Source organism: Sinocyclocheilus rhinocerous, unplaced genomic scaffold (assembly GCF_001515625.1).
Source record: "Sinocyclocheilus rhinocerous isolate Xijiao unplaced genomic scaffold, SAMN03320098_v1.1 scaffold2309, whole genome shotgun sequence".
NCBI classification, from domain to species: domain Eukaryota; kingdom Metazoa; phylum Chordata; class Actinopteri; order Cypriniformes; family Cyprinidae; genus Sinocyclocheilus; species Sinocyclocheilus rhinocerous.
This window is the reverse complement of record NW_015644615.1, coordinates 28,394-39,969: the sequence shown is the minus strand read 5'-3', so window position 1 is coordinate 39,969 and position 11,576 is coordinate 28,394. Positions and strand designations below refer to the sequence as shown.

The 11,576-nt window shown below is 41.4% G+C and overlaps 1 protein-coding gene and 1 pseudogene across 4 annotated transcripts in view; both read left to right on the top strand.

Moving 5' to 3' along the window:
- The window catches only part of LOC107758384 (lysophosphatidic acid receptor 1-like), a 19,916-nt gene extending 14,655 nt beyond the window's left edge, over window positions 1-5,261 (top strand). For 2 of the 4 annotated variants that reach the window (XM_016576100.1, XM_016576101.1), the window contains exons 4-6: window positions 1,944-2,200; window positions 3,674-3,706; window positions 4,796-5,261. In XM_016576100.1, coding sequence (XP_016431586.1) covers window positions 1,944-2,200; window positions 3,674-3,706; window positions 4,796-4,891 — 386 coding nt within the window. In that variant the 3' untranslated portion in view covers window positions 4,892-5,261. The remainder of the gene's footprint in view (window positions 1-1,943; window positions 2,201-3,673; window positions 3,707-4,795) is intronic. The other 2 variants (XR_001642018.1, XM_016576102.1) reach the window with 2 other exon arrangements.
- Window positions 5,262-8,447: 3,186 nt separating this feature from the next.
- The window catches only part of LOC107758370 (calmodulin-regulated spectrin-associated protein 3-like), an 8,541-nt pseudogene continuing 5,412 nt past the window's right edge, over window positions 8,448-11,576 (top strand).

Below are 11,576 nucleotides of genomic sequence, written 5' to 3'. Positions count from 1 at the left end.
ACACACTCTCACACACACACACTCACACTCTCTCTCTCTCTCTCTCTCTCTCACACACACACACACACACACTCTCACACACACACAAGACACTTCCTGAACATGCATCTGAGACCGCTAGTGTCTAACTATCAGCAGAGCAATACTGACTTTAATCAACAACAGTTTATTTACAGCAGAACGGCCCGACCACATTAAGATTTCCAGTGATAGCGTGGAACAGACAGAAGTAAAGTTTGTCCTTCAGCTTAATGACACGCCTATATTCAGAGTCACATGATCAGTGTCACCCATTTACTTACATTTGCATCTCCAAGAAATGAAAAGGGAGCAGCACCAAACTGAACTGCAGAAATACTGGGTCTCATTCACATTATTTGTATTTAAAGGGGTCATATGATGCTGCTAAAAAGAACATTATTTCTCAGCGACCAGCACAGATCAGCTCTAGGCATGGCGAAGCGGATATCGTCCTCTTTTGGAAGACCAAACAAAGTAGTTTCGCTTTCACAATGAAGCACACAGCGTCTTCAGGACATGGCTGCAGCGTCAACAATACTACAGCGAGAATAAAAGTTATGCTTTCTTTCTTTGCGTGAACATTTGGGCGGCTTTATGCAAATCTTCCCACATAGTGAGGTAGGTATGTGGGGGCGTGTTCGAACGAGCCGTTTTAGGTAGGTGTGGCTAACTCTTAACTTTTATAAAGAATATCTCTTTGGATTTGAGACTTTAGTGTTTGCAACTTTACAGATCTTCTTTATGCACCAAGAGCTTGTAACACTCTAAAGAGAAAGGAAAAAATGAAATCGCATCATATGACCCCTTTAAGTGAACTTAGCAAAAAATTCCACCTAATTCGTTTACATTTATGCCTTTTGCAGATGCAAAGCGTCTTACAAAAGAGGAACAAAAGCCATTTGTCAAGTGGAAATTCACAGCCAATCAGAGCTCCAGATTTTTATCCTGCTGTCGTAATTAATCACCATCATTACAAGTTCCTGACAAACTGCTCAAAGACTCGTTTTCACGCCAATATATACTATACTATCCAACTTCAACTATAACCATGAAGTTTTAATTATCGTTCTAGAAGAATACTTTTTTTTTTCACTGTGATTATTGTTATCATTGTAGTTATAGTTATCATTCTTGTTATAGTTTTTGTAAAAGTTCTTGTTATTTTTATAGTTATTGCTATGGTTCTCATTACGATTATAGTTATTACAGTTCTTGTTATAGTTATCAGCTACATTATAGTTATCGCTAAAGTTGTAGTTAATGTTATTTTTGTAGTTTATTTATAGTTATTATTAGTTATAGCTATTATTGTTATAACTATAGTTGTAATTATTGTTCATTTTTGCAGTTATCACTACATTTATTATAGTTATTGCTGTAGTTATCATCATAGTTATTGTTATAATTTTAGAGAATTCGTCAAGTCGTAATTCACATGCAAGAGTTTGTTCCAATGTTAAAGGCATAGTTCACCCAAAAATGAAAATTAGCCCATGATTTACTCACCCTCAAGGCATCTTAGGTGTGTATGACTTTCTTCTTCCAGACGAATCCAGTCGGAGTTATATTTAAAAATGTCCCGGCTCTCCCAAGCTTTATAATGGCAGTGAATGGGTGTTGAGATTTAGCAGTCCAATAATAGAAGTCCATCCATCAGAAAAGTGCTCCGCACGGCTGAACTATCCCTTTAATGAATTGAGAACCATTCGCCCAATTTATGCATACATTAAAATTTCATTTGCATACATTAACACAATTTGCATAAAGCATGCGCAGTTCATCTCCATACAAGACAAAACCTTTCCTTCGCAGCCGCTTGTCGCTCTCTGAAGACACATTGGTTTGTTCTCGAGTCCCGAACGTTTGTTCATGTGTCGATGGAGCGTGTGCTTCTGCTGATGTTCTGGTGCTGTGTCCCGCAGGTTGTTTCGTGGTGTGTTGGACGCCGGGGCTGGTTCTGCTTCTCCTGGACGGTTCGTGTGAGTCCTGCGACGTCCTGACCTACGAGAAGTTCTTCCTGGTGCTGGCCGAGTGCAACTCCTTCATGAACCCCATCATCTACTCCTACCGCGACAAGGACATGCGCCACACCTTCAAGCGCATCCTCTGCTTCCCGTGTGTGGGGTCGCAGCAGGAGGGCGAGCACTCGGGCGTGCGCTTCAACACCCTCGAGCAAGAGGTACTCTCAGAGAGCGACGGGAGCCAGCGTCAGACCGCGCCCGCTTTAGCAGAACTCAAATCACAGCCTAGATTCTAAACCTGTGGCCAAGTGTTCGTCTGTGTGATTCTGTAGCGAAGGGGCATTTAGCGCTCGCCATTCGTACAAACTCAACCACTAAAACTACCGTCCATGGAAGCCTTTGTCTGCAAGAAAAGGTTTATCTCACAATTCTGACTTTTTTTCCGGGCAATTCTGAGAGATGCAAACTTGGAATTGCTGGATATAAACAATTAGCTTTTTATTTTTTATTCTGTGGCAGAAACAAAGCAGAATTGCAAGATGTAAACTCTGGATTCTGAGGAAAACCTGTGAGAACTCAGATTTCAGAGAGAAAAAGTCCGGAATCCAAATGTAAATTTAGAATTCCAAAAAAAGGCAGAATTGCGAGATAAAAAGTCAGTTACCTTTTATACACACTACCAATCAAAAGTTTGGGATCAGAACGATTTTTAATGTTTTTTCAGGAGTCTCTTCTGCTCATCAAGGCTGCATTTATTTGATCAAAAATACAGGAAAAAATTTAATATTGTGAAATATTATTATGATGTAAAATAACGTTTTTCTATTTTAATATACATTAAACTGTAATGCATTTCTGTGATGCGCAGCTGTATTTTCAGCAGCATTACTCCAGTCTTCAGTGTCACATGATCTTCAGAAATCATAATAATATGCTGATTTATTATCAGTGTTGAAACTGTTGCTGCTTAATATTTTTTGGGAAACTGTGATACTTTTTTCAGGATTCTTTGATGAATAAAAAGTTAAAAAGAACAGCATTTATTTAAAATAGAAATCTTTTCTAATAATATACACTACCGTTCAAAAGTTTGGGGTCAGTACATTTTTATTCTTTCTTTTTTTGAAAGAAATTAAAACTTTAATGATGCTGAAAATACAGCTGCGCATCACAGAAATAAATTACATTTGAAAGGATATTAAAATAGAAACCATTATTTTATATTGAACAAACATTTTGCAAGATTACGTTTTTTTTCTGTATTTTTGATCAAATAAATGCAGCCTTGATGAGCAGAAGAGACTTCTTTAAAAACATTACAACTCTTACTGATCCCAAACTTTTGAGCGGTATTGTGTATATATATATATATATATTATTCCATGGCGGAAACAAGTTTCCATTTACTGCAAACAGACAAGCTAGCGAACACAAACTAGTCTGCATGGCTTGAAGTGCACTCATTCTCTGACTTGGCTTGGCTGCGCAGACAGAAGTATATATTGTAACCAAGCAAAGCTCGCGTGCCTGCGGAGATAAAAGCACAGCAGTTGCATGCTCTCACGCGGTCGCAGCGCAGTCGTGTCCGTCCCAGCGGGTTAGAGACATGTACCCAGTGCTCATGTTAAAGCAGCTACTTGTTCGTGTGTGTTGATGTGTGTCTAATTGCTCTTCTCTTGTCTGTTGCGCAGCGGAGACGGCGCGTGCTGCAGGAGTCATGGGTTGTATGTAGATTCGCTTGCATTTAAATCCTCAGACTCTATAATCACTCTGTCTTTAAAGGGGTCATATGATGTTGCTAAAAAGAACTGTATTTGGTGTAATGAAATGTGTTTATGCGGTTTAAGGTTAAAAAAACACATTATTTTCCACATACTGTACATTATTGTTTCTCCTCTATGCCCCGCCTTTCTGAAACGCGTCGATTTTTACAAAGCTCATCGGTCTGAAAAGTTAATCGCTACATGCACAAATCATGATATTTTAATACAAACTATAACATTTGTATTCATAAATATGTCTCTATTTGAACAAAATGCTGCACATTAATGTAATTCTTAACTCTGCAGACACCGGTTGAAAAGCATTTGTTTTAGTGTAGTGACGCACATTTGCGCTTTTTTCAAATCGTGTACACGTTAATGAATTGCACTGGGCCTTGTTCGTTGGTAGTTGTGTGTGTGAGCGTCGTGAAATGCTGTAAACTGCGAAAATGAAGTCTCAAAATCCAAATGAACCGAACAAGATCGACTCGAACTAGACATCAATTAATGCACGCGTGTCACCTTATCCACATATGCACAGATTCCTTTTTGCTTGAGCAATTTATGATATATTAATGCAGAACAGAACATGTTTATTCACAAACATCTCTTTATTTGTACAAATCGCTGCACAATCATTTAATCCCGAATTCCACAGACTCAAATTGAAAGGCATTTGTTTGTGGTTAGTAAGATACATGTATAAAATGTATGCAGTACATGGATAATTGTGCGTGCATCTATTAATCATTTAGAGTCTAATATCATCCCATAGAGGACCCCCAGTGGTGCTCTCCTGCAACTGTACTAACCAACCAGCATGCTGCTCTATTCACGCAGCTCCCTGCATTAACATTTAAGATGTCCCTGGGTCTTTTTTAAAAGCTTTTATCTGTTCTATTTTAAGAGTTTCATTCCTGTGATTCGTACTGAAGTCTCTCATCTGAGATTCAAGGCGTGAAGTTCATCATCTCATGATTTCTGGATCTCAGGTGTAACTAGTTGACGGTTGTTTGCAGCCCGGTGTTTTCTCGGCTCTGTGTGTGTCAGGCTCGTAGGGCTCGTGATGCAGACGGCGCGCCGGCTACCGGAGGACGGCTCGTGCTGAAGGAGGCGGAGCACATGCTGGACTACACCGAGAGCTGAGACGGCTGAGGACCCGCAGCAGCGCTCTGATTGGCCGAAGCAGCTGTCAGTCACTCTCTGTGTTCGGACCAGCGTCGGAGGAGGAGACCCTGCGCTCGAGCTCGAACTGTGAACGAGTTAGTTGTAAATATGGTTTTTATTTAATTAAAGTCTTGCGTGTTTTTGTGTTGTACTTGAAAACGCACGACTGGCATCTGATCAAACAGACATTAATTGTGTTTTTAGCAGCATTGCAGTCGTCTGAACCAACACGGGTGACATTTCAGCGAAAGCCAACATGCAAACACCTTCTTTATTTAAACATTTTAGAATTAAAATGAAATAAATCAATGTTGTGTAGTTGAATAAACCTTGTTTCAAGTTTTTCCAAGTAAATTGTTGTTTTTCTTCGTTACACTTTGTGTTCGTGATTGCTGCGGCTTTATTGTTTCTGCTGTTTGCTGTAATGTTATATTAACAAAAGACAATATGAGATACCAAGTCATTATTCTGATAAAAATTCATTCATTCATCAAGTTTAAATAGACAAGCATAATTATGACAGCCATTGTTGTAGACAATCATTTTAAATATGAGATTAAATGCATACTTTATCACATAATTGTGACTTAATGACGATTAAAATGATATAAATATGATTTGTCAGCTTTGACTGTTTATTTTTGAATTATGAATTGGTATTCCATTTCCAACTTTGTCATAATTATTACTTATGACATAAGTCTAAATAAAATAATTATGGCTTTTGTTTAGCATAATTATAACTTAGTATCTCATTGACTTTATGTCATAGTTATGATTTACCAAAGCATTCTTTCTCTTATGTGGTGTAAATTAAATTCTTCAAAGCATCATATGACTTTAGCAGACTTATTGCAGTGGTCATATTTACGATATTTTGTGTCCTTTGTTTAAGTTTGGCAGCCATCGCTGTACTTGTGTGGAAACTGTTTTCGCTTCACAGAGGCAGGCCAGTGTGTGGATAGACATGAAGAGTAAAGGATGACCGAAAGAGTCTAATATAATACCCTGGACTGTGTGAGTGTCCGGATGAAGGCATCGGTGTTTTCATGCTCGGAGTTATTAATGCAGTGTCTCTAATAGAGTAATGTACAGCAGTAAACAAAGTGAAAGTCATCTCAGTTTGAGGCATTGTTTCCAGCTCATGGAGAATCTCCTGTCGCCTAGCAACAGTCTCTGGAGACAGTGATGCGCTTCTGCGGTCGCCTAGCAACAGTCTGGAGACAGTGATGCGCTTCTGCGGTCGCCTAGCAACAGCGTCAGCACGGATCTCTTCCTCTCCTGCGGTGAGGTCGCCCTCTCGAGTCCGGCCCAGGACGCGACGGATGTGACGTCACTGGATCTGAACAGAGTCCTGGAGGAGGATCCGCCCATTCCAGCCTGACGGAGCGAGGAGACACACAAAACAGCCACGGTTGAGGAACTGCACTCTTCCACAGCCCTGCTTTACTCAGTGACACAAGCCGCATTTCTTTACCGTGTGTGTGTGTGTGAGAGAGAGAGTGAGTGAGTGAGTGTGTGTGTGACTGAGTGAGTGAGTGTGTGTGTGTCTGTGAGTGTCTGTGTGAGTGTGTCTGTGTGAGTGTGTCTGTGTGAGTGTGTCTGTGTGAGTGTGTCTGTGTGAGTGTGTCTGTGTGAGTGTGTCTGTGTGAGTGTGTCTGTGTGAGTGTGTCTGTGTGAGTGTGTCTGTGTGAGTGTGTCTGTGTGAGTGTGTCTGTGTGAGTGTGTCTGTGTGAGTGTGTCTGTGTGAGTGTGTCTGTGTGAGTGTGTCTGTGTGAGTGTGTCTGTGTGAGTGTGTCTGTGTGAGTGTGTCTGTGTGAGTGTGTCTGTGTGAGTGTGTCTGTGTGAGTGTGTCTGTGTGAGTGTGTGAGTGAGTGAGTGTGTGTGTGTGTGAGTGTCTCTGTGTAAGTGTGAGTGTGTGTTTGAGTGAGTGGAGAGAGAGTGTGTGTGTGTGTGTGAGAGAGAGAGTGAGTGAGTGAGTGTGTGTGTGACTGAGTGAGTGAGTGTGTGTGTGTCTGTGAGTGTCTGTGTGAGTGTGTCTGTGTGTGTCTGTGAGTGAGTGTGTGTGTCTGTGTGTGTGAGTGAGTGTCTGTGTCTGTGAGTGTGTGTCTGTGTGTGAGAGTGAGTGTGTGTGTGTCTGTGTGTGAGAGTGAGTGTGTGTGTCTGTGTGAGTGTGTCTGTGTGTGTGTGTGTGTGCGTGCGTGTGTGTGTGTGTGTGTTTGATTGTGTGTGTGTGTGTTTTTGTGTGTGTGTGTGTGTGTGTGTGTGTGAGTGTGTGTTTGTGTGTGTGAGTCTCTGGATGTCAACACAGCCACCGAAGGGTTAAAGTGTGTCAGTAAACTCTGAGTAGAGCGCTAGAACGTGATGATTCACAGCAACAGCTTCCCATCAGGCCGGAGATCTGCAGCTGTGGTTAGCCGCCAGCTCATGCAAATGCCACGCAGTCGAGTAACGCAAAGTTAAAAACTCTCAGACGAAGCGTCCAGCAGCGCACATCATGTTTAAACAAGCCTGAGTGTCACATTTCAGGTTTCAATGATTATCCTTTGGCAGCTTCCCGTCACCCGGCAACGGCTTCAGCATCCTAACGTCACGGCAACCGACAACAAACACAGACGCTTCCAGCATCGTCAGGCGCCAAACACCAAGAAAACTGAAGAAGAGTCAGCGGCGGTAGTGTGGACTTCACTATTCTCTTAGAATTAGAACAATTATTAAAAGTTTACTGCTATTGTCTTTGATGTGAACGGGCCTTTACTCATGTTCCCTGTGATAACAGCACATCTTCATCATCTTCATCATCATCAGTGTTGGGGAAAACTACTTTTAAAAGTAATGCATTACAATATTGCGTTACTCCCTAAAAAAGTAAATAATTACATTAGTTACTTTTTATGGAAAGCAATGCGTTACGTTACTTTTGAGTTACTTTTTATATCTGGGCAGGGCTTGCTTGTTTGTTTTTAATATAAAAAGTTCTTCTTTTACAAACGTAAGTAAAAGCACTTTCACAATAAAAGTGAAATGAATGCGCCTCAGTCTGAAGGAAATGTAAATTCACGTCTGTACAGTAGAGGGCGACGCTCAAACTAATCTCATGAAGAATATGACGCAGGAGAAGAAAGTTCAACACTATTCAGCAATAACTAAAATGAAACACAAATGTGTAATTTTTGCTTATTAGTATGATTGAAGTGGATCATCGAAGGTCAGCAGCAAAGACACTGGTTAATAAAATGGGATTAAATACATAAATGATATTTGTCTTATTTAACATATTTAATTATGTGTGTCTGTGTGAGTGTGAGAGTGAGTGAGTGTGTGTGTGAGAGTGTGTGTGTCTGTGAGAGTGAGTGTCTGTGTGAGAGTGAGTGTCTGTGAGTGTGAGAGTGTGAGAGTGAGTGTCTGTGTGAGAGTGTGTGTGTCTGTGTGAGTGTGAGAGTGTGAGAGTGAGTGTCTGTGTGAGTGTGAGAGTGAGTGTCTGTGAGTGTGAGAGTGTGAGAGTGTGAGGAGGGAGATAGGGAAAGAGAGACTGATGGGGCTTCTGTTCAGGCCATGGCAGTGCTGGGGAGCCTGTGCTCAGGGATGCCGCCAGCCTGGTCAGCCTCCACTGATTAGCAGCCGCAGGAGCCCCAGCGCCAATGATGATGGTGATGCACACCCTTAGAGGATCAGAGCTCGGCTGAGGCATCTCAAGAGATATCCACCTGCAGGATGGGACTCACCTGCTTCAAGTCCTGGAAGTACAACAGTGCTGCACAGAAAGGTGAGCGAGTGCTTCGCTACTTCCCAAAGGTGTGTTAGTTGTTCTGACAGTGTGAACTTGTGAAAACTTTTTGCAGCGTAATAAATGTTATATAGACGTGTGTGTGTGTGTGTGTGTGTCTGTGTGAGTGTGAGAGTGTGTGTGTGTGCGTGTGTGTGTGTGTGAGAGTGCGAGTGCGAGTTTGAGTGCGAGTGTGTGTGTGAGTGAGTGAGACGTGTCCTGTGCCGTCTGTCAGATCCCAGAGGAAATGACGAGTAACTCTTGAACAGAACCCCGAAACACAGAGTCAGTGATGCTGATAATCTTAGACTGCTGTACTGAATCTGAACAGCTCCTGTCATGCGCTCTGAACCGGTTATTCTGCATTCACGCGTCACATGATGTTCAGTGACTCTCACAGTCCAAACCGGTTTGACACACAGCGAGCCCTCAGAGCATCTGACATGAACATAACGCACAGATCCTTCCTTAAGTCTACAGACAGCTATTACACATACACTCCATAGATCTAACGATGATAGAGTCGTGGCAACATGTTTTTTCCAAATTCATTTAAACAATTTCACAAACTTTATTTTAATTTTTGCATGTTTTAACTTGATTCTTTCTGAAGTCTGTGTAATATTTAAGTTGAAATGACTTGTACAGCCAATTTAAGGCAGAACTTCAGATTTTAAGTTAAAATAAGTGGACATTTACAGATACATGCAGTCTAAAGATCCATTCACTGTGTGAGAAAAGCATGTCTTTATAGAGAATGTATGTTGTTTGCTAAATTAAATTGTCATTTTATTGAATCCAAAGGAAATTACAAATATCTGGAAATAACAAGTTAGCGTTTATTACTGTTAGATGTATAAACTTTACTTTTTTTTTAATTCATAATTTTATTTTGTATAACTCAATTAATAAGGTTCGTATTGTTACCAAGCCATGTTGCCATAAAATCCGCACAGAAAGATCTAACACCCTGAAACATACATAATAAAGTAATAATTTATTATTTTTTAACTGTCATAAACAATGACTGTGAATAAAAGAATCTATTCCAAATGAATGTCTTCATGAGCAGGTAAGAATGAACACAATGAGCGGGGTCTGGAATCCCTCTGCTGGAGCAACGCCTGTAAACACTGTTCAGCCTCACGAGCTCCACATGCTCCAGTGTTTACAGTCAGTGTGACGGACAACTGGCCTTCTTTCTTTCTTTCTTTCGCTCCGCCCATCCTGACACGTGATTGGACGCCCGCAGTGTGATTGACAGCTCGAGCAGGACACCATGCGCGAGGTGGACGCGGGGATGGGCGGCTCCGGTGTGTGGAGCGTCTGCAGGCGTCGGTCAGGAATCACCGTTTCATTTTCTCTCCAGTCCGGCCGCGCGCGCTCGAGATGGACGCGTCTGCACTTCTTCACACAGGGCCATGTAGTTTTGGATTTTGTTTTCCCTTAATAATAAAAACCTTCATTTAAAAACTGCATGTTGTGTTCACTTGTGTTATCTTTGACTAATATTTAAATTTGTTTGATGATCTGAAACATTAAAGTGTGACAAACATGCAAAAAAATAAGAAATCAGGAAGGGGGCCAAAACTTTTTCACACCACTGTGTGTGTGTATATATATATATATATTTATACCTCAAAATCATCAAAATGTCTTTAGCTTTTTATGGAATAATATATATATATATATATATATATATAAGAAACATTTCTGATTATTATCAATGTTGAACACAGTTGTGCTGCACAATATTTCTGTGGAAACTGTGATACATTTTATTTTTCAGGATTCACAGATGAATAGAAAGTTCAAAAGAACAGCATTTATTTGAAATAGAAATATTTTGTAACATTATAAATGTCTTCACTGCCACTTTTGATCAATTTAATGCATCCTTGATTAATAAAATTATGAATTTCTTTTAAAATGTCATACCGACTCCAGACTTCTGATCAGAAGTTTATCTGTTTTATCTCAAAGCAGTTAACTGTTTGATCGCTCGATCACTGTGTGTCTGTAGAGAGTGTTTCTGCGGCTCTGAAGGAGGATGAAGGCGTCTCTCCCGCTCTAGAGCGCCTCCTGCTGTCTGGTGATCTGTACTGCAGAGTGTTTTCCTCTCACACTCTGTCTGGGGTCACAGCGCCACCTAGAGGCCTCGGCTCTCTGCTGCAGCTCCTCAGCCGGTACGACCTGATCCCGCTCCACACGGAGCAGCAGAAGCCGGTCGATGAGACGCAGCTGAGCCAGAAGCCCATTAACATGGTGAGTGAATCATACACCGACTCACTGCAGCTGATTTGATTGGCTGACACACGCCTCTCTCGCTCTTCTCTGATTGGTTACAGGGAGCCCATCTGGCCGTGATTGATTCGCTGATGTCACTGAGCACCATGGAAACCGTGGGTCGGGTTAAGATGGTGAAGGAGACGGATCAGTTCGGGTCCAACAGGAGCTGGGAGAACTCACTGCTCTTCTGGATCAACAAGGTTCATGCATGATCCTCAATCTAGAGCCTTAAACCGAGAACCGGATCTAGATCTCAGCAGAACTGCAAAGTCAGATGTCAAGTCACCTGTGTTTCTATACGGATTGTTTCAAAGCAGCTTCACAGTAATAAGCAGTGCAGTCAAATCAATGATATCACCAAATATTTAGAAGTGATGTGAAACCGGATTTAACTGTGGTGTGAACGGATCTGGAAACAGCTTTTAAACAAATATGAAACAAACTGCTCAAGTTCAGATCTAGATGTGTCGGACTGCATGATCCTGAAGTTTCATTTCTTACGCAGGTCAATCAGAAGTTGCGAGAAAGTGCTAATGTTGAGGATAATCCGAAGTCAAACCCCTGCACAGACCTGCAGCCGGCTCAGCCATCAGTGAGTGAACACACACA